The sequence below is a fragment of the Pelecanus crispus genome, chromosome 19 (genome assembly GCF_030463565.1).
Source record: "Pelecanus crispus isolate bPelCri1 chromosome 19, bPelCri1.pri, whole genome shotgun sequence".
In the NCBI taxonomy this organism is placed as follows: Eukaryota; Metazoa; Chordata; class Aves; order Pelecaniformes; family Pelecanidae; genus Pelecanus; species Pelecanus crispus.
In genome coordinates, this window is record NC_134661.1 from 1,674,445 (window position 1) to 1,697,611 (window position 23,167).

Here is a 23,167-nt window from a genome sequence, read left to right on the forward strand (position 1 = left end):
CAGTGCCATTTCTCGCATGTGAGCAATGCAGTGGTGTAGCTCAAGGTGGGCAAACGGTCACCGTGGAAATGACCATACTGTGAGCCCACTCCACATCTGGGAGGCCCCCGTCCATTTGGAGGCTGTTGACGGGGCTCATGGTTGAGATGCATTGGATAAGCGTGTGTGGGAGGTGGGAAGGAAGGCTTCTCCTAACGTTGACCATGTCACACCAGCTTTGCAGACTTGCAGAGACTCTGTTCCCCTAGGGCTGCTGGCTGGACAGCTTTTCCTAGCACAAAAATTCATTCTAAATCTTATTAAAAGAGATTAAATGAAAGAAGCAGCAGAGCTGATGGCTTTATGAAGGTGACACTGTCCTTAGTGCTGGTGAAGCAGCATCCAGGGACTGGACCTGCTCTGAAAGCCAACGTTATGATTTTAGGGGGGACTGACTCTCATGCTGTACTGAATTACTGTTTAATACGTTTTAAGTAAATTTGAATGCCTATTTTAAAAAAAAAAAAACCCAAAACACAAACAAAAACTGTTAAGGTACTCCCTAAATAGCACTTTTATAAGGATGCTTCATGTATCACAGACATACTCCTGAAAGGTAAAATAAATATTGCTGAAAAGGGCATTCCTGACAGTTATGAGCAGGCAGAAGATCTAACCTAATTTCATGGGATTTAATCAACAGTTTATTACCATGTCTTTTACTTTCATTGAAAATAGTTTCACTGCTGATTTGAATGTAGTCCTCTGTGCCACTTGCAACCTAGATGGGGTAGCACTGTTCCAATGCATGCGAAACAGGAGCCAAGCTGGCTAGTCTGATCTCATTGCCCATACGGTGGTGAAGTGCAAAATATAAACTAATGACAAGTGGAAAAGCAAAATTACACCTGCAAAACTAATTTTTAATGGCCTAAGTCCTTGGTCTGGCTCCAGATTCCTATCCCATCTGGCCAGATCCAACCTTTACATACAGATCAGGGAACAAGGACACTGGTAAAAAGTGCTGTGTGCATAGAGATGCTTTCTTAACCCAGTTCCCTGTGTGATATGACTGTTAATGATACTCAAAGCTGTGGTTATTTCCCTTTCTTTACTGTGTCTGTCTTTGATTTTTTCCAGTCTAGCTTCCATAATAAGGTGTTACGTATCCTATATTTAAGATGGTGAGGAATCAGTTTTTCTAAGTTCCACTAATTCAATTTTTTTGCTGTTCCAAAACAAGCATGCAAATAATAAGTTGAAAAATGTCCATACAGTATAATAAAAATGTCATTCCAATGCTGACGTATTTCATTAGCAATAGTGTAACTTCAAAAAAAAAATTTAAAAAAATTGAAAGTCATTCAAAGCAGAACACAGAAAAAATAGCTTTCAGATTCCAGCAGTACTGACACATTCCTGTACAGTGCTTTGGTTTTGACAAGTTCTCTTTTCCTGACCAGAAAATCTTCTGTGAAAGCATTTCTGATGGGCTGTAATGCGTGTGGTCCTGGAACAGAGAATCAGGGAGACAGGATTAGGGGAACAGGGCAACAAAGCCTGAAGGTAACCTGTGGTCACCAGGCAGATCTGTCTCATATATGCAGCTGGCCTGACATTTGCTTTTCAGAAGAGGAAATATTTTACTAAGCTAGGGAGACAGTGTGGTATTATCAATGATAAAAAAAAAAAAAAAAAAAAGGGAAGAAAAAAGAGGAAGACAAAAAATATGGCAAACCACTGAAGAGCTTTGAGAGAATTCCCTGGTAACAGCTGGATCCCGGGCAAACACCACAATTCGGTCAGCAAACACCATTTCAGCAGCTTGATGGGTGACAGGCAAGGGAAGAGCACCAGAGGAATCATGCTCTCCCTCCTCCTCCCCACTTTCCCCAAATTCCTTGGTCCAGCCTGGAAGAGAGAGTTTCCCCAGTGCCGATGAATACATACACGTGTGCTCCCTGTTAAACGTGCAGCTTCTGCCTGCCCTCCTTTTTTTTTTAGGACCTGCTTTCTGTTTGTGTGATTTTGAAAGAAGAAGGCGGCCCCCGCCCCCTAAAAGGAATGAGAGCCCCTCCAGTAATCCGGGAGAGGATAGCCCAGGCGAGGGGAGGAGAAGCGAACACACGGCGCTTGGGGAACGGGCAAGGAGGGCAAAGCCCGGGCGGGGAGAGGGGAGCACGGCGCCTCGCATTTCGCCAGGCACCGAATACGCCCCTCTCCCCCTCCCCAGCCAGCCCTCTCCGTGCCAGGCAGCGCCTTAAACCCCTCCCCTCTTCGCGTTCGCTCCCGCCACCTTTCCCTTTGCTGCTCATTCAGAACAGATGATGCTCCCCATCACACGCAGTCCTCTCCTCTCCCTCCCCTCTGCCCCAGCCCTTTAAAAAGCTTTATACCACCAAGAATGCATTTGTATGGCAGAGAGCAGGAGCAAGGACAGGCAGGCGTTTGACAGGCAAAAGTAGCGCTGCAGCAGTGGAGGGTGAGGGTTTGGAGCACCCCGTGTCAGCTCTGACAGACCACGGGAAATCAGGGATACCTAGGGACAGGGGCGTGTGCATTTGAATCTTCAGTGCCACATAAATGTTTCCTAATAACAGGCAGAGGGCAGAAGGAAGGAGACAGCCCAGGGATCAGAAGACGACCCCAGCTCTCTGGTGATGGCATGGATCGGACACTTTTCCAGCAGCTGTTTTACCTACCTCGCAGTCCTGTCACCGTCCAGTATCCCCGAAGTGCCAAGGTACAAGACTGATGCAGAGCCGCTCTTAGCAAGTAAGTTACCCGATTTTGTTGGGTTTTCCAGTTCACTTCTTTTCTTCTCTGGTTGCAAAGGATCAGGAGCCCAGAAGGCAGGAGGACAAGGGGCTGAGGTATTAGGTCAGCTGAAGACCAGGTTTCTATGCCCAAACCTGCCAGGGCACGAGCTGGAGATGTGCTGTTGTCTAACTCGCCAGCTGCTAGGGAACCCTTTGGGAAACCGGGGATTAGATGTTGATCTTGGGCAAAAGCACTGTCAGATCTAGTAAAGGTGTTATGCAGGAAAAGACATTCAAAATGATCAACTGCTGAGATAAGAGATCAGTGGAGATCACTGGAATACAATGGGCAGGGGGAGACTGATCAGCATGCAGCCCTGAAATGCATGGAGTGACTCCATAATCCTCACCTAGAGTCAAAGATTAAATTCTTTTATATTTAGGATACTTACTAGTCAGCCTAGGGTTTAAAGAGCCCTTGCAGTGTCGTCTCCAGACGATGAAGTGGCGTGTTCAGCCCTTGGAGGGGACAGGCAATTTAATGCACTGGGAATCCCTAGGGGTGTTTATGGCTCTGGGAGGTAAAAGCGTGACTAATTTTTTTACTGATGTCGTGCTGCACTGGTCAAAAAGGCACCCAGAGTCCTCCTTTTTGTATTAGCACATGCTGGTTGGGAGTAACATGCTAACTTTTATACAGCATGTCTCTCATTTGGTTTTGACCTGAGAGTTTCAGGAACCAACCAAGAATTGGTAGAAACTGTCCCTGTCCCAAAAAGCTTACCTGCTGACTTTCAGGGGTTCTGTAATCAAGCAGGTCCTTCCTCCTGCACCCTTCTACTTTCAAGTAGACAACTACCTTGGATTCATAGTTGGAGTAGCTCAGAGGGAACAAACCGGGCTTCTCTCTCTAGTTCTCTGACCAGTCCAAGCAACCAGTATCTTCTGTAGTGTGTGGGAAGTGGGTCTGGCAGTGTTTGCATTGGGGGAGTTATTTCACTTCTGGGGTTCAGATCTTTCCCTGACTGTTCCTACTCAGTTGGAGATAAAGGATCAGGATCATTTCTGGTTCCCACGAGAGAAAACTCTCCATGCCTAGAAGGTTCCAGCCCAATTATTTACAGACTCTGAAAAAGGCAAACCGTTTTGGAGTCGTGTTCTGAGACAAATCTCCGGTCTTTTATGTAAGAGTCACCAGCTTTCTATTCGGCTGGAGGTCAGGAGAGCCACTTGGACATTTGGGGTAGAGCATTGGCACTTAACCGGCAGTTTGGTGTTAGGTCAGTTTGTCTCTCTGTGACTCCTCTCTCTCCTGCACAGTGGGTTCAATAGCACTGTTGAACGTCTTGGGGCAGAAGGAGCCTGCGTTTGGTCAGTTCATCTTTGAACTGTTTGGATCCAAGTCACTGGAGAAGTGTGAAGTGGTATTAACATCCTTCAATTTTATTTTAGTTTTTTTAAGCCAGCTGCAGATTGATTACACAGTGACTCTCAGTTGCTATAATCTGAAATATCTAAACAATGGAGAAGAGGCACATTAGTGCTCTTGGGGCAGGATATTCTCTTAGAATTGAGGTTCTGCTTTCCCCAATATTCAGTGTGTGCTGTGTGTAAACAGCCAGTAGCAGCAGAAACAGGAGCGTCTTATCAGGACAAAAGTGTCTCTTTCTTTGTTCAGTTGTGTTGGTTGAAAGGTAACGGTCAAATTTGCAGTGGTGCCATAAGGCCCCTCTAAAAATAGAGACTGGGGTAAAAGGACAGAGACAGGCTGCAGAATGCCTCAGGCAGAGTCACTTCCTTGGAGGTGGAAGGATCAAATTGGTTTATTTTCAGGCTTTATTTGTTGGTAAAGAAAATACCATTTGACTGTTCAAAATGAAGAAACACACCTAAGAGCATAACATTGTGATTGCATCCTTTGCACATGGACTTTTCATGCTCAACTTCTTTAATTCAATGAAGTATAAGGTAATTGCAAGTAACATGGATTATATCCTCCCATCCACCCTATGCATTTGAACTGTGGTATATCAAGCAGTAGATACCTCTACGTTGTGGAAACTCCATGTTCTCCAGTTCTTGTTCCGTAACAAATTGTTATAGCCTGTACACTGGGGTCATTATGATGTCTCCTGAGGCATTTTCTAGTTTCCAGTCTCTAGTCTCATTACAGTTTAGTTTCTCCACTCTTTTCTGCATTGGTCTGAGGTCAATATATTTAACGCAACTGCAAACTTGTGTTATGTATGGGATGTTTTTATACTTTAATCCATAGTTGGGGGGAAAAATCTATTCGAAACCTGTAGCCACTTGAGAGAACAGAAACATTATTTCTTGGCATTAGAAATAATCTTGCTAGGTTACTTGCTAAGTTACTTACTATCTTACTGGTAGATCAGGCTATGGAGGCTTTTCAGAGTAATCTTTAGACACACCTGAAGCAGATAGGGACTGTATTCGCTGCTGCTGGATTGCTGGAAGGGAAGAAGAGTGGTGCAGTCATTACAGGCACTCGTTTAGGGGTTTGGAAACTCTAGGTTTAACTCCCTGCCCTCCTGCACACTCCCGATGTGAGTGTGGAAGAACCAGGTGTCTTTGTGACTCACTTCCCCATCTTGAAATATGGGAAACGGAGCGCTTCCTTGTTCCACAGATTAAGATAAATAAATAAATAAAATTTTAAGGCACGTGATACCCGTGTTGAACACTGTGAAACGTTTGGCTACTCTGGGAATGGGGGGGCCACGCTGGTACTTCACAACTGGCAGTGAAAGGCCTCAGGGATATTAGAACTGTGATTCCCCAGCATTGCTGGGGAGAAGGATAGGGTGGGAGGTAATTAGCAGATAAAAGTAAAGTGCAAATGTCCGTGAGCTCTGACTTTCTTTGTGTCATATTAGCTTCCTACCCAGAGGGATTTTCTTACAAGGTATTTTCTTTTGAAAGACTGAACAGCACCTGTTTCGGTGCTTCTGAGCCTAATGAACCCTAAGCAGACAGGCGCCGTCATCAGCCCAGCTCTGTAACAAGCACAGAGTCATCCTGCTGCTTTGGTAGGTGCCTAGTTAACCATCAGTCACCCACTTTTGTGTGCTGGTGGGTGGGTGTCTCCTCTAGCCCCAGGGAACTCCCTTGTAAAATCACTCCTGTCAGTGTGTTAGAAAAGCCGTGCTGCGACTTAATGAAAACTCAAAGAGGAAATGAGAGGCACCTTCCTACTTCAGTGCTGAGTGAGATTACACTTTGAAAAGCAATTATTTGGATGAGGGAGCTTTTGAAGCACATGTTTATTAGTGAAGTGCCACGGGTCTCCCTTCTTGTGCAGTTCTCTTAAATGTTTTGCTCTGGTTTTGAATAGCATAACTCTCTTGCATCATTCCCTCCACCTGTGGATCTCCAGGCACTTTCCAAAGAGGCAGCCACCACAATCTCTATTTGTAAGTCAGAAAACTGAAAGATTACATGGTTTGCACAAAATCTACCTGCCTTTCTTTCTCTTGCATGCATATGTATGCCTCAAAAGATAATCTCGTGTTGGCATCGTTGACTGTTCAGTCTCAGTCAGACACAGGCAGTAAATAAAGGGATAGTGGGAAAGCTGCCTTTCTGAGGGAAGTCAAAGCCCCACCTGTCAGTCAGCGCCTATTTAATAGCCATTTATCTTCAGCTTTTCAAAGGCCACCTTTTCCTCATATTTCTTCTTCCTCCATCTTTCCACTAGCACTCAGTGTTCAGCGATCAATGCTTTTATCCTCTTTGGGTGCTACTGCTGTAATTTGCTCTATTCCCCTACCAACTTTCCCACGTTGCTAGTGTCTGTCAATTAAGAATTTGATTCCCTTGCAGCAGTGTAACCCAAAGGAGAATGTGTGCCCCAGAGGAACCAGGGGACGGTAACCTAGGCTCTGTTTGATGTGGTGTGGGCCAGCAGGCAGCAAAAGAACCAGGTCAGGTTTTTCAGAAATGATCTGGTTAGTATTTACTGCTGTATTGACTGCTTGTTGAGTAGTATAGGACTCTCTGTCTGGGAAAAGAGATGACACAATTACGTAGAACCCTGATTTGGGAAAGTGTGTGGGGTTCACTAAAGAGCAGTTGCTCATTTATTCTCATAATGCAAGAAAACATGGGCATCGGGTTTAGAACAAATGAGCAGTATTTTTTTACACAAACTTGATGACAAATTCATGTCTTCAAACTCCTCCTGCCTGCCAGTTTAGACCTCTCCAGAAGCAAATCCTATCCCTACTGAAACTTGCATTTACTTAAGCGAGATCAGCAATTATTTAAGTTGAAAAAGTCACCGTGGCCAGCAGGGGAAAAAAAGTTTCTGCAGACTCTTCTTGTTTTACCTTCTGCGATGTCTTCAGCAAATTTCTATCTTGAAGACTTGGAGCTATCGGGAGGTGTAGGTCAGCTCTGTTGGGCAGGGCTTGTAGACAGCTCTGCACAAGGATGCCTCCTGAAGATCCTCAGCTAACCCCAGCTTGACTCTTCAGCAAATCTAAGAGCCCTAAATGTCACCACCTGCCCCGAGTCTGTCGTCTGGGCAAAAGCTGAGCAAGAGCAAGTCTGATAAACAGCCTCTTTGCAAGGTTGATAATACACCTACTCACATCTCCTTTTGCAGTAGCCTGTCCAAAAGGAAAGCAGCTTTGTACCAAAGTGACATTTTTGTTATCCTGGCCTCGTTTAACCAAAGATGGTAAATGCCAATGATACAAGACAGTGCATGTGACTGTAAGAGGCAGTTTCATCTCACAGATCTCCTTGCTGGAGGGAGCAGTGATTTACAAACTGAAGTCTAAATCTCTGTGAGTTGCTTGCACCTAATTACCATTATCTGGAAAAGATGTGTACACTTGATAGCAGTGGCAGTATATCATGCGACGAAGGCGTTAACCAAATCCTTACATAGGTACGGTGCTCCTTTTATAGTACCTTGTCATTTGTGCTAAAGTTTCCAGGTGCAGTTAAAATAATAAGGGAACGATAGCAAATTTCCTAGAAGATTCTTGTGCCTAGGATCTCACAGACCGTTCATCTCCGTATCACAAATTTTACAGTTGGGGAATTAAGGCAGAGGGAGAAGCAGTGATTTGCTCAGAATTAAAGAAAAAATACTGAAATAATTTGGAACGGAAAGCTGGCTAGTCTTCAGACATCCAAACCCGTGCTCAGACTGCTAACCAATATTATTCCTTTTAAAGAATCTAATGCAAAGATCCATCTGCTTAATTATTTTCCATAGCCACATCCTGAGGTTATGCTTACACTGTGATGGGAGAGTTTAAGATTAAATATTAGGAGAAATTGTAATGCCACTGAAGCTGTCAGTAAAGTTCATATACAGCAGGAATTTTTCTGCTTTAATGGACCACTTGTAAGGTGTTCCTGAAGGTTTCCAGAAAGATTTCGCTTGACCTATTGTTAAAGATCAGTAGCATTAGGAAAGTGATGTTGCCAGTCCCTCGAGTGTTTTAGTTGAAGCAGGTTTCCCTGTACTTTCATTAATGGGCTGTCCCTCTAGCCTGCTTCACCAGAGTGATATTTCTAGGGATTTAGGCTTTTTGATTGTTTTTATTCTATTCTGTTCTTTTTAATATGTTTCGAGATCCTTTTGGTCTCTTTGGTATGAATCTAAAATATGAAACCTTACACTATAGATTAATGTCTTGAAATGGATTGTTCTCTCTTCCATAGTGTCAGTGTGAAACTCAGCTTCAAATATAACTTTTATAACAAATTATCTTTAAAACAATTCTTTTTAAATTGAAAACATGCAACACTTGCCTGTTTTTACATTTCTATGCCTAGATTGATCAAAAGCTTTTTAGTCCAAATGGAGTAATTTTAGATTGATCAAACAATGCAAACAAAGATCAAAAGCAATATTCATAAGAAGAAAGCAAAGAGGTTCTTCTCTGTACCTAATTCTCTTTAAGTCAGTGGATGGGATGCTTCTTTCCCTATTAAAGAGGGGGAAAAAAAAAAGCCTGTGATTGTTCTGACTTGCACTTGGCATATGCTTTCACATGTTGTGAAGTGCGAGTCAATATGTACCCTTATAATTTGACAGCATCTAGCAGACACTTGCACGCATGTAAATAGACACACACCATAAGGCAGCAGAGAGCCAGACCAGCGGTCCAGGAGATTTGAATTTGCAACAAGTAGTAGCAAATGGCTGAAGATATATCTAAATATACCATGAGCCTGCTCTCAGGAGTCCTACCTGTGGAAGTAGAAGAAATAGAGGTAGGGACTAATATTCTGCCCAAATATTCTGCCCAAATCCTTGATGTTGCTGGTCGAGGAAGGGAGCAGCACAGTGCTGGGGTTGTCTATCCCACGGCCGGGATCATATGCAGCGCAGGTAGCAGACCAGATTCCTCCTAATTTACTATCCCAGCGTTATTAATGCCTATTATTTACCCCTTCCTGTGGCTGCACTGGCTCAGCCCTGGCCCAAACCCTTCAAACCAGGCAAATTTGCCAGTGCGAAGAAGCTTTGGGACTGTGCTGTGGACAGATGGCTGGGCTCCCTAGTGAACAGAGCCAGCGGGTATGGTTCCAGCAACAGGCTCTGGCTGCTTCATTGGAGTAATGATTGATGGTGACTTATACAAGGGCTAAGAGTAATTCTTTGCTGTTAACCAGACTTGGCTCTAGCAGAATGGAAGTGGAAATTTGTTGCTTCATTTATTCATCCTGCCTCTGCTTCCTTCCCGCCCACCCTTTGTGCTTTTTAATACCGAAAAGATGAAGCTACTTTGCTAAATCTTAAAATTGTCTTTCCCAAGACACTCTTAACTGTATCTCTACACCTTTTCTCATTCACAGACGCATAAGAAGATTAAAGATAGAAGGAGCAGTAATAGATTTAGTTAGGTTTTAATAGGATTTGCAGAGGACAATGCAGAGAATGAACGCCATAGAGAATACTGCTGCTCTCTCTTTGATATCCCTAAGGCTTCTTAGGTAGTCTTTCACAGAGATTTTGTCTGTGCCCTGCATTCAGAGTCAAGATTCTCATTTTTCAATACAACATGTGTGGGTTTTTTTGAAGGAGTATCTAATCATCTCGGTAAACAGGATGTTACATTGTAACCTGCAAAAATCCTTGCAGCCATCAGTTTTTATTATTTATTTGTATCTTGTTAAGCATAGTTTTCTATGCCGACAGTGGGCTTTTTAACAGCTGTCTGTTATGTTTCTGAAAGTGTCTGGCGTTTTTGTCTAATGTCAGGTGAAGTAAAGGGTTGGGTTCTGATATATCTGATTAACAGTAGGCCTGGATTCATCGCACCTTCAGACATGTAATTCAAGATGCTAAATTAAATGCCTATTTCACATTTGGAGCCCAGGCTCCTGGAATAATTTGTGTGTGTCTGTGTGGGGAGTGCTTCCGGAAGGTGATTCAGCACTCCCAAAATCTGAATTATCCCTGGAGGTGCCTTTCTCTGCTGGCTGTAAGGGAAACCTTCATGCATAATTTAGACTTATGTGAGATTTAGGTAGACAGTTGTGCTCAGTGTTTTCTATTAATTTCTATGGTTTCTCTTGGTATGCACCCAAAACCTGAGGCATCAAAAAACTCCAGTCCCTCTTGAAAATGTATGTTGATGTATCTTCACTTTGCTCCTAGTTGCGATCTCAAGCAAATTTGTGGTGTAAAAAAATCTGAGGACCAAAACCAAAAAACTGTAACAAGGTTTACCTATTTAATGACTCCCAGACCATGCCCATCACCATATTTTCTGAGGTTCCAGTAGTGCATTAAGCAAAGTGACTGGCAGCTGGTTCATGTTTGAAGAGACTGTGTATTATGAATCAGTATTTAACATCCAGTTCAATGCAGCATTATATTTCGCAAGAGGCTGTTGTGAGAGAAATGCTGAAGCCCAAAACAATACTAGGAGGAAAGACATGGCCCTAGCGAAAAGCTTTCCTGATATCGAATCAGCCTGTACCAGCACGGGGCAAGGTTTGTCTGTGTAGCATTAATGCTTGCAATGTTTGCTGTCCTGGCCTGTCATAATCGTTCAGACCGTAAAAAGAAATGGCTTTTGTCTCAGCTCTTTTCCTCCTATCTTAAACTTTATTTCTTTGTTCTCCTGCAGCCCAGCCATGGCCGGAGATTCTAGGATCTTCATGAACCAGGACATGGACATCGGAGTTACATCCAGAGAGCCTAAGAAGATTCCCAAACAGGCTCGGGATGATGTCCCCATTGCCACTGACCGCACCCGCCTCATATCAGCAGAAGGTAAGAAGCCACGTCAGCGTTACATGGAGAAAAGTGGCAAGTGCAATGTGCACCATGGAAACGTCCAAGAGACCTATCGATACCTTAGTGACCTCTTCACTACGCTGGTGGACCTCAAGTGGCGGTTTAATCTTCTTGTCTTCACTATGGTCTATACCATCACTTGGTTGTTTTTTGGGTTCATATGGTGGCTCATTGCCTATATCCGGGGAGACCTGGACCATCTTGAAGATGAGAACTGGATCCCCTGTGTTGAAAATCTCAGTGGATTTGTTTCTGCATTTCTGTTTTCTATTGAGACTGAGACAACAATTGGGTATGGCTATAGGGTCATAACGGAGAAGTGCCCAGAGGGCATCGTACTGCTCCTGATCCAGGCTATTCTGGGCTCCATTGTCAACGCGTTCATGGTGGGATGCATGTTTGTGAAGATCAGCCAACCAAAGAAGAGGGCCGAAACCCTCATGTTTTCTAACAACGCAGTGATTTCCATGAGGGATGAGAAGCTCTGTCTCATGTTCCGAGTTGGAGACCTCCGCAATTCCCACATTGTCGAGGCTTCCATTAGAGCCAAACTGATTAAGTCCAAACAGACCAAAGAAGGAGAGTTTATCCCCTTGAACCAAACGGACATCAACGTGGGATTTGACACTGGAGACGACAGATTGTTCCTGGTGTCACCTCTTATCATCTCGCATGAAATCAACGAGAAAAGCCCCTTCTGGGAGATGTCCCGCACCCAACTGGAGAAGGAGGAGTTTGAAATTGTGGTCATCCTGGAAGGAATGGTGGAAGCAACAGGTAAGGACTTGTCAAAAATCAGTCACAATTTTGAGGGGGGAGGGGGAATAATGGAGGGCAATTTGGCATTAAGATTTTACTGTCAATGTCACCTGAACTGAGAACGTGTTGGGATTTGTCCTTCTCTAGTGACTGATTCAGGTGGGATGTTGTGGTCTGAGGTAACTAGCAATTAAAAGATGGGTCCTTTAGCTCATGTTGTAGTGTTTCACACTTTTTCTAAGTCCAAGATTCAGGAGAAGGGGATTAGTGGAGGTGCCCATAATCACTTAGAACCAATCCATGGGAAAAAAGGAATGGACTAAAGGAATTCATGAGGTCTCTTATGGTCCTGTTTCCTGTGATCAAAATTCATGGCGCAAATCTTTTTCCATTTCCCCTCTGTATTAAAAATTGGCTTTAACTGTGCTATTTTAGGTATTGCTGTAGTGTTGCTTTTTAATGGAGGCTATGAAGGAAGTGCCCAAGTATTACTATATCCCATAAAACAGCATGTGCTGAAACTGAATGACTTGCACGTGATGCAGGACATATATTTTCAAAAGTAGCTCAAAGAGGAAAAATACAGAAACCACTTTTGTGACTTTTGCAACCCAGCAGCTGTTTAACAGCTTAAAACAATGCTGTGTAATGGGTAAATTAGGAGATATACTCAGCTGATTCCCAGTTTCCTCCTATGGGTGTATTTGTGGCAGGCGATGAAAGAAGTCTGCGTCCACATATAATAAATCTGGAAAAGTTGTGTGCCTCAGCTTTCCGAAGTGTAGAAAAAGGGAGGTGGCAGTGTGCCTCTCAAGCTGAGCGAACGGATGGCCACAGAGGCCTCCAGGCTCCTTTCCACAGTGGATTGCAGTGGAACTCCGAGGGGTCTGGCTAGGGAGGAGGGTGCTTTCACTCTGGAGTCTCACCTAAACGACATGGCACCATGGGGCCGTTTTACCGCTTGCTGCTAATTCATTTATTCTAGGCTTTGAGGAGGAGCTGGCAGGCTCTGCCTGTAGTTGATACGAGCACTCAGTGGTGTCAGCACCCTGTCTCACAGATTCTGGCCCTTGTTTCTTGAGATTTGTCCTTGTTGGTCTCCTTACATCTATAAGGGGAAACAGTCCTCAAATTCCTGCATCCCTGGCCTTCGCTTTTCAAGACAGCTCTCCAGAGAGCTAATTCAGTTTCCCAGTATCTCCTTTTAGTCATTGGGTGACTAGCAATAGCTGACTTTTCCAACCAGAGCTAATGGGGGGCTGTGTATAGATTGCACTGTACTAGGCTGGACTACTGTCTCGTAGAAGTGGAATTCATCTGGCATTACTAGGCTAATACTCTTTCCCAGCAGAGTATTGCAGAGATGTGGCAAAAGGAGGGGTGGGTGGAAAAGACTATCAAAGGCAAGGATTTGTAACGGCAGCTTATTTTGTAGCCTAAACATTTCCTAGGTCCTAGAACCTCCTAATCTGAGCATGGAATGCCATTCCGTGTTTGACCAAAGCCTCTTTCCTCATTACACAGTGACACTATCAAATTCTGTTTGAACAGCTACTGCACTGCCTTCTGCTTACGAAAGCTCAACCTCTGCTGGATATGTATGAGAGGAAGTCATTATCAATAACAACCTCAAAATTAAAAGCATGGCATAGGAATAATATTGCTTTACAAATGGGCTCCTCTCCCAGAGGGATTGTACGGGCCAGCGTGTAATGATATTAAGGAGCATACATCTGTGGAAATGAATTATTCTGGTCTCAGAAGACAGGCTGTGAAATTCCAAAATTGGAGCTAGAAGAGCCAGTTTGCATTGAACTTAGAGCAGAGTGGACCTCAGATGATGCCGTTACCTGATTCAGAGGCTGAGATGGTTTTGTGAATGACATATGGTAACTGGGCGGGGGGGATATTTTGCCTCAATGAGAGCAGCTTGCAGAAGCCCAGTGTTTGTGTTTTCCTGCTTTGTCCTCACACTTTGTAACATTGATAAAGCAGTTTGGGGGATATTAATCCCTACCTCCATACCTTAAAATTTGCTCCAAGCAAATTCTTCAGGTTCTTTCCTTCCTACCGTATTGTTCAAGCCCCATCTGCTTTCAGGAATGGTATCATTTACTTGCAGTGTGACTTCTATTAAATCATGACACTGTTACAACCTGGGCAGGTTCAGGGCAGTATAAAAATGCAACAGACCATTTGTTCCCTTAGCAACCCCTATGAAAAATTAGGAACCACCATCCCAGTGTTCAGAGGTACAACCGGTCAGCATATATAGCTCTGTTCATGGTGCACAAGAGACAAGCGAGTCCTGTGTGTGCTCTCTCGGAGGTGGCTCAGCTCTGCAGTTGTTGTCAGGAGTAAAAATTAATGGAAACTTATTCCATCTTTACAAACAACAGCAAATCATACTGTGAATGCATCCTGCACTGGTGGGGAAAAGACAGCTAGATTTTTTCATAAGGTATTTGGAAAGCAGGTCAAAATGGTGATTGTCGACATAGAAATGACTAAAGAAATTTAAGTGTAACATCTTGACTAAAAGCGTGAGTAATTTTCACTGAAGATTTGGGACAGCAATTTTATAACTATTTCCAATAGCTTCAACCAACCACATATGTATTACAAATGTAATGTATTGTCTTCTCTCAAACAAGTAGCCCTTCTCGCTGACATTTATGTTTAATTCCGATCCAGCGGAAGGCAAAGATGGTAAATAGTTTCAAATGAAAAGTATAGAACAAATTCTGAACAGTTGAAACACTTCAAGTCATTCTTTTTGACAAAATGAAACACTGCGGTTTAAAACAATGTTTTTGTTTTCAAGTTGACTTGAATTTCCTAAACACTTCAAGTTGTTTTATTTACAAAGTGAAACATTGTGGTTTAAAACCATGTGTTTGTTTTCAAGTCGACTTGAAGTTTTAAAAGGATAAATAACACCACACTGAAGAATAGCAACACGCAAGAAACTTAGCAGCCAGCCTAAAATGCAATGTTTTTGTTTTGTCAAAAAAGAAAATAAACATCGTGTTATTCTAGTGAGAGCTCTCCAGGGACCCACAGCTGTTCTGCTAATCCATGAAGCCAGCTGCGGCAGAAAGCCCACTGACAGGGGTCTTCCCAGTCAATATTTGAGTATGGTTGGGGCACCGCGACTCCACGAGAGGTTAAAAAATGCCAAAGGGACACTAAGTTTCTGGGCAGATCTGTTGTGACCATTGCTGAGTGAAATGACCACAAAATCAATACAGATGACAACTGTTCTGACTTCCAGTGCTGCTTCGTGGGCATCTTGAAAGCAGCAGCATCACTCGTGCCTACTTAATGAATTGGTCACAGAGATTGCTTTAGGGAATTAATTCTCTTTTGCCTTATCGGAAAGGGATGCTTGTCAAGATCAGCTGGCCCAAATTTGACCTGCAATAAAAGGGAAGAAAGTGAAGGTGGAAAATCTGTTCACAAAGTGAATGCATCTTTGCTTTCACTGCCTTTCTGCTTCCCACAGTGGCAACAAAAAATTAGAGCCATCCTGTTGACAGAATGGGCCTAGGCTGTGGTTGGCCAAACCTCGTGCCCTTACCCTCCTGATCCTGAATTGAGTGCGGTGTATAAAGCAAGGCTGCTGGAACGTAGGAGAGCAGTGGACATTCAGACCCCCCTTCCACGTGCGTGCAGAGTCAGCTGGGTTATGGTGAAGAACTTGGCTGATTCAATTAGAGAACACTGGAGAGTCCCTTTTTTTTTTTTTCTTTTTTTCTGTAAGCCATCACTCCGTGTGATGATGCAGTCCACATACCCTACAAGACTTTCTGGCAGATAATTTGGAGAGGCTCTCTTCTCTTCCAACATTACCCTTCCGCTGCTATTCACTGACAATTAACCAAAACCTGCTTTATCAGTAGCTGTCCTGCAAACCTCATGCTGTACCTACAGCGTCCAGCATTGCTGTTGTCTGGGCGTAGAGATAGCAGTGCTTGTTACCTCACTCTTGGTCCTCCCTGGTTTTCATTACCTCTTTTTCCCACCACCATTAAATAAGCCTCAGGAGACAGTCCAGATGCCTGATTAGTCCAGTCACTAAATGAAGTTTTAGTAAACTCTTAGGAAGGGACAGGCATGTATATTTCTGGCTTAGAGTCTGCGTGATAAAAAGTGGTTTAATGATTAGAAGTAATTTACCTCATCCTGTCCCTGTGAGAGCGTAGGCAAACAGCAGCTTTTTTGCACCTCAATTTATCCATCTTTACAGGGGAAACAGTAAAATTGCCTGGCTGTAAATGTAGGACAAAAGGAAGTAGCCACAACATAAGGTATCCTGAAATTAATCATGATTTTCATGGGAGAACAAAGGAAGGGTGAAATTACTAAACGGAGTTTTCATGCATTCATCATCTGGTTTGGGTTGTCTTGTTAGTTTGTTTTGCATTTTGCATATTAATAAGTTTTCTGCAAGAAGGACCTTGCGGAACTGTTAGAGAAACTGCTTATATAATTCCAGGGAAGAGACACGTCTGCAGTCATTCTTCCCATGAGCTGAATGTCCTCAGAGGTGGATGCTGGCAGGCTGGTCACCTTGGGTGCCTCTGCAGTCACTGCAAATGGCTTTGTGAGGAGCCTAAAGGGACATGGTGTGAGCCTGGTGCTCAGGTTCTGCCTGGTAGCCACACGGCAATTGAATCCAAGATCTTGAAACCATTATGTCCTTTCCCCGCACCCCCCCATTTCCAGTGCCTATGAGCTTTCACATGCCTGGAGAGCATTCAGATAAATTAAAATCCTATTACTCTCCTCTGGCATAAAAATCAAAGTGAATCAAGCCCAGACATGTCCTCCTCTAAAGGAGACAAGCACAGATAATTGGAGGACCATGCTCTTACCTTCTAATATTCCTTTTCAAGTTGGAGGAATATTGACTTTTTGGAGGTTACAGTGTTCTTTGGTCTTATTAATGCAAAGGGACTAATAATTTTTGGAACTATCCAAATGCTGATGCTAATCTAAAGACATGTATTGCTTAATTAGAGTGATAGAACTTAAAATTTTCATAACTACTCCTTGCCATCCTAACTTACATCACTCTTGTCACTATACCTCCGAGTCCATCAGTTCTTTCTCTGTACTCCTGCAGCGTAGGTGGAGCTCAGCTGAAGGAGCAGAGTATGTACTGTGCAGCTTTATGTGCATCCAGTACGAGGGGCAAAGTCACCCTGCATACAATAGTGTATGAAAACAAGGACAGAGGAGTGAAATCACTTCAGCAATATCTGTGTCTGAACTGCAGAGAGAGCCTGGCAAATATGGCTAACATACAGTCAGCATCCACATGACATTTTGCCAGCAGATAATCACCAAGTTCTGTGGCATTTAAATGAGGAGAGTTAATTTTAGGCTGATGAAAAATGTTGTCTTGACAGCCCCAGGGGTTGGGATATCTCTGCCCACTGAGAAAGTCCAGACCGTGTAGCAGTACTGAAAGATTCAACTATACTGTTGATGCGATCAAATTAAAGCCTGTGGCAATTTCTTGGGTTTCTTGATCACGCTTTGTGGTCCCCTTGCCCTCTCCCGTTAAACTGCCAGTAAAGGTACTGGCTACGGCGGCACGTTTGACAAAAATACGCATCTTCAACAGCTGGAGAGAGACTGCTGGTTCATCTCTGGATAACCAAACAGCTGCAAATGCAGTTAGATTTGGCCTGTGATAATGAAGTTTGATTTTAACTGGTAACCTAAGGGTACACAAGACCTGGAAATCGGGAGCCATCTCCACTTTTCCTAGCAATGTGTAGCAGAGCCAGAAGCGTCTGCTCCAGTTGCATAATCAGTGGCGTTGCAAGCAGTGAAACGTTCTGAAATCTGCAACTCCTATTGAGTACGCTGCAGAAAACACAGGCTCCTTACTGAGCGAGCCATCAAATAACCGCTTTTTGTCAGCGCGTATTAGCATTCCTTTCTCTGATAAAATGTAAGCTACTTGACCCCAACCGATTTTGATGGCAGAAAAGTGCCTTATTGGTAGAGTTCCCTGACACCTATTTTACACACCAGTCTTTCCTCAGTGATTCTCTCTGTTCTCAAATGTAATGAAACAGCTGGTTTAATACATACAGCAATATATTTTGTATCTTTTCATCTACTGGAAACCAGAAACGAGCCGTTTAGGAAGGCATCTATGGCTGCCTTAAACAAGAACATGCACAAACTCTGTTATTGATCTGTGATACAGTGACTCCAGCCCACAGACAAAAAATCCGCTTCTTAGGCTTCTGCTATAATGAAATTATCGTTAAAACTCTATGAAATGTTTATTGCAGAACTTGAAACCAGGAGACAGTCCTCTGGTCTCCGGCTTTCTAAAAAGCCTGGAACTGGTTCCAGCTTTATTGAAAACTTGGTGCATCTGCTTATAACTTTGTACAAACTTTTTTCTGGTTTCAATTAAAATTGAGTTTTGTTTGCAACTGAAAGCTAAGCTGCTGAATTAAGAGATGAGAAAGCTGTAACTAAAACTTGAAAGCTGAAGATTTCACATATTTCACATTTTCCACAACTGACAGATTGTACAAATTTGTATCAAACACAATTTTTCATTTTTAAACCAGGTTGTTTAGGAGAAAATAAAATTTCTAATGGTCTTATTATCCAGAAAACATGATACACTTGAAAAATAAAAATCTCTATGACTTTATTTTTTAATAAGTTTTGAAGCACATCTACTTAGACTGACAAAGGGGAAATGAGGATATTGTTTTGGCACGAAGCATATTTAAATGAAATGCCCTAGTCAACAAATACCACTTCTCTATATACCAAATATCTGTACCATTTAAACCCAAGATGTGTAGTTATATCTGCTTCAAGAAAAGGATGAATAGCCTTTATCAGGGCCATAAATACTATGCTTATTTTTGCAAGCAATTCTGGGAGTTTGAAATCTCCCTCAGTTTCTTGCGCTCTCCAAAATGTCGGTGCTTCGGGGTTGCACAAGACAGCGCTACTGCCTTGAAGCCGAACAGCAGTGGCGAGGTTGCTGTGGTACTCACGGACAGGAGCATCCGGCGTAACGGTTCACTACACCCAAGATGTCCCATGGACTTGGGTAAGCCAGGCTTATGAACTGAAACCACTGATTTCTGCAGAGAGCCCACAGCCATGTATGAAAGGCGTTAGTCGAGCGAATTACTCTGCCCCACTGCAAGCTGAAACTTCGCTATTCAGAGCACAGACGGCACAGCGCGCGTTGTGTGCAACTGCAAGGTGGCTGCATCCATGTGCTCTTAAGTAAGGTTTATTGTTTCCACACCTCTTCTGTCATCTTCTTGCAGTTACAGAGGCAATAATTAGCTAGGGACGTTACAGATGCATTAATTAACCAGGCTGGAGAGCACAGGGCAGCCTGCAAAGCAGGCACTTAATGGAATTTGAAGCAGAGACGATGCTGTTGTTTACTGGGTAATGTAGGAGTTGCCAAGCGGTATGTCCCCATGCAATTAAAACACCACTGCACGTGTGCTAAAAAGGAATATTTGAATGGGATTATGGAGCAATTACAAGTTGTCTTATTGTGCTGGCTCTGTGTACCCCTGGGGTTACAGAAAGCAGCTACTGCAGGAAGCTGGCATTGTGCGGTATTTGGTTGCTGAAAGCTTTCTATTGTTCCTTCCTTAATTGAATACTTACAGCAGGAGATAACTATGATTGTGTCTCTGGAGTTCAGGTTCACTGTCAGGTACTCCCCCAGGGAAAGAGCTATTTCAGGCCCTGATTATAAGGCAGGAGTTCCCTTAGGATGCTTCAGGCCCCCACATTTAGCAGGGACACCCCATCTTGGCCCTGAGGACAGCTACACGGTACCTTTGTGCAGCACTTGGAAAGCTGATAAAAATCAGCCGGTTCATTCTCAGGACCTAATCCCGTGAGCCTGAGCGGTCTCCTCTCCTGCTCTCTTTGCCAGGCTTTGAAAGTGCTCAGAGCTCGGAGGAGGCACTTGATGGCCTTTGTGATCTCTGGTGCAAAAGCAGCTCTGTCTGAAGGGAAAAGGGCTGGTTTATTTTAACCGTCTCCTTAGCATACAGGCACACGGCGCTGGCTGTCTAGCACTCTGGCCTCCCAGCATGAGGGGGCATCAGAAAATGGGATTAGCCCTGCGTTACTGACCCTCAGAACAGCCTGTAATCAAAGCCCTTGCCCAGGGAGGTCAATGGTATGATTAAGTGCCAGTGACACAGCTCTCCTGAGAAAAACTGTAGCAGGGCTCCGAAATGAGCAGGAATCCGTGAGCTGCCTGCGTGTTGAGCTGCTCTTTGCTAGCTGATCCAAGGGAGTGAAGATGAGCCAGCCGTCACCTTGAGGACTGCGGAGCCCAGGGCAGGTGATGCTCCACATTGTAGCGTCACCTGAAGCACACAGTCAGGCGTGGTCTCCACGCTGGTTTTGACTTGTAAAGCAAAAGCCGATAGTTTCCTGAAAAGATGCTGTACCTCAACAGAGCCTTTCCTTAAGGCACAAACACTTGGGGTAATTTTCATAGCAGCCTCTGCATCTCCTGGTTCCTTCCGGTCCAGGAAGCAGGCTCGCTAGAACGCTATGACTAACTCTGTACTTGTTGTTCCTTGCCCAGAAGCAAATTCTCCTGCAGATCTTCTTGGGGGAAAAATTGGCTTTTCAGTCCACAAAACAGAACTGGAAATTTCTCAAAGTGTTGCACGTGTCACTGTCCCTCTTTTTCCCTTTTCAAGAACCAAAAGCAACCACATACTCCTGGCCTGATAGCTTTAAGCTAAGGAAAGCAGTAAGAGACAAGTAAAGCTTTCCAGGGAACTTGCTTGTGTGGGTGTCTTTTAATGGACTGTAGCAATTACAAGAACAAAATATTCATCTTTTCACAAAGGTGCCTTTTTTTTTTTTTTTTTTTTAAGGAAAGGAGTTTTCTGATTACTCTGAGATTTCAGTCACTTAGGTGAGCATGCATGATATGATCTTCCCTGAAGCATCTGACACGGACATTTCCCCCCCCCCCCATGCATTGCTTTAGATTTCTGTTTGTGTACTTTGGGCTGCAGGAGTTAGACTTGGAAGTATTGGCCAGAAACTGGACCAAGTGCATGTTTTGAATATATTCCAGTCAGATCTATCTCTCACCCTCCAAAAGAGAACAGTGGGAGGACTTTGTGAGGTCAGCTTTTCCAAATTTCACCAGAATTAATTCCAAAATCTTAAGATAATTAGGACAAACAGAAGACAAGTATTTGGAAAAGAAGTCAGCCTTGATATTGGCAAGTGATTCCAAGAGAATTTGTTTGCAGTTATGCCAATGCTGAACGCTTATCCCTGCTCTGCAAAGCTTCTCTTTAAACTTTTTCAAAGTAAATAAACAAACTGTGATCCTTGGGGCTGAGAAGCGGCTTGACAAAAATCAGTTTCATACTGCCCACTGTTCATTCAATCCAAAATCCATTAATACGTGGAATTCAATATGCCCGTGAGCTTGACTGCGTGCTGTTGTGGGTTTTGGTTCTGCCAACCCAATACAGTTGGATTGAGCCCTCCAGAGGTGTTTAAAAGCCAGCTTGCCATATAAATCCCTAGGAGTCGTGGCCCGCTCCACCTTTCGGGCTATACAGCTTGGTGTCTTAACCTAAGTGCGGGAGGGGATTGCTGATGCGGCTGCAGATGAAGAGGGATGGAGTCAGACACAGGGGGAGTGCAGGGCAGTGGCTCATTCTACTTAGGGGCCGTGCGGGTCGGGATTTGAGGTGCATTGGCGGGGTTGGATGTCGTTCTAGCACGATTCACCAGAACTGCTGTTAGTGTCAGCCACGCAAGCAACACCTCAACAGAGGTGAGGACAGACAGAAGCTGCTTAGTGGTACCAGACTTCAAACCCATAAGCACAAGGTTCAGGAAACAGTCTGAAGATGCGGCGATGAATCCATCCCTTTTCCTTTGAGTGCTCAGCTTTTTCATGATAGAGGCTTTTGTGAGGCTTATTAAGCGAAGACCTTTTCTGTGTCCCACCAGAGCAATCAGGTATGGAGATAACATGAAAGTGCTTTTAAATGAAAGAAGTGGTTGGGTGAGCATGTAAGGAAGCTTTGCATTTAACATCCCTCTGTTTCTACCCAGGGATGACTTGCCAGGCTCGCAGCTCCTACATGGACACCGAGGTGCTGTGGGGACATCGCTTCACTCCTGTCCTCACCCTGGAGAAGGATTTTTACGAAGTCGACTATAACAGCTTCCATAGCACTTATGAGACCAACACTCCTGTGTGCTGTGCCAAAGAGCTGGCCGAGTCTCGCCGGGAAGGCCAGCTCCTCGGCCACCTCTCCAGTGCCACCCTCCTGAGCGGAGGCAGAGAAGCAGAGACGGCAGAAGGGGAAGAAGAAGAAGAAGAGGAAGGCGGCAGGGAGCCAGCAGGATTGAATGGAGCCAATGGGACAGCAGGAGAGGTGAAAGAAGATATGCCTGTATAACACACGAACTGCTGGACAGTCGATACCCCCATACGCTTACTGGGAGACTGTGGCCTGGCGAGTCAGGAATTGTCTGGGAGTCAGAGAGCTGAGATTTATGTCCGGATCTCTGCTGCCTGCTGCTTGATCCTGGCGAGTCACTGCACAGCGCTGTGCCTCAGTTTCCCTCCCCTTTTATCTGTACAGTGAGGTTCTGAGCTTTGCACTCACTTGCAAAGCATTTTGATCTCTATGGACAAGGCTCACTAAATATGATCACTGTTAAAAATGAAATCCCTACCACTGGTTGTTTCAAAAGATGTTCCAAACGTCTAATGAACTCTTCCCCCTTGAGAGGGTATTTAAAAAGTAAAAGTCCAGAATGTCCCATCTCAGTATGAAGAATGTGGTTTCATACCTTCACTTAATTTGTGAGTCAATGTATTGTAGACAATTGCTACTGCTAAATTAAAAGAAGAGGAAAAAAAACTCTCTGGTATTTAGTGAAATGTTTTGCCTTCGTGAATTTTACAAATAGATTTTAGCATTTGCTTCCAGGATCACAGTCATCATAATTTATTTCCTGCAAAATGTCTGATATTAACAGGACAACTTTGACTGCAAACCTTTAGCATGTTTATCCAATATTTTTGACTGCCTTCTCAAACTGAAGTGCTAGCTTTGTGTACTCTTTTCATGGAATCTCTGACACGTTTCATAGGCTGTCCATGGTCAGAGGAAGTTTAGATCGTCCCCAGTGAAGTTGTTTTTTTTCTGGCCTGGACGTCCCAGTTCAGTTCTGGTTGATGATTTAAAACAAAGTAAGTAGCCATCTGGGAGTTTGAAATGTTCTGGAATTTCAGGCAGAGTCCCTGGAGTAGGTAGACTGGGTAAGTAAGAGTTTGCAAAATTCTCTGCTCCTC

The 23,167-nt window shown here is 43.9% G+C and overlaps 1 protein-coding gene across 1 annotated transcript; it reads left to right on the top strand.

The window, feature by feature from the left end:
• Positions 1 to 2,666: 2,666 nt before the first annotated feature.
• On the top strand, positions 2,667 to 22,265 carry KCNJ5 (potassium inwardly rectifying channel subfamily J member 5). The gene is made up of 3 exons (XM_009479344.2): positions 2,667 to 2,754; positions 10,862 to 11,808; positions 21,916 to 22,265. Exons 2-3 carry the CDS (start codon positions 10,869 to 10,871, stop codon positions 22,263 to 22,265), a joined length of 1,290 nt encoding a protein of 429 aa, XP_009477619.1. The 5' UTR covers positions 2,667 to 2,754; positions 10,862 to 10,868.
• The last annotated feature ends 902 nt before the right edge of the window (positions 22,266 to 23,167 follow it).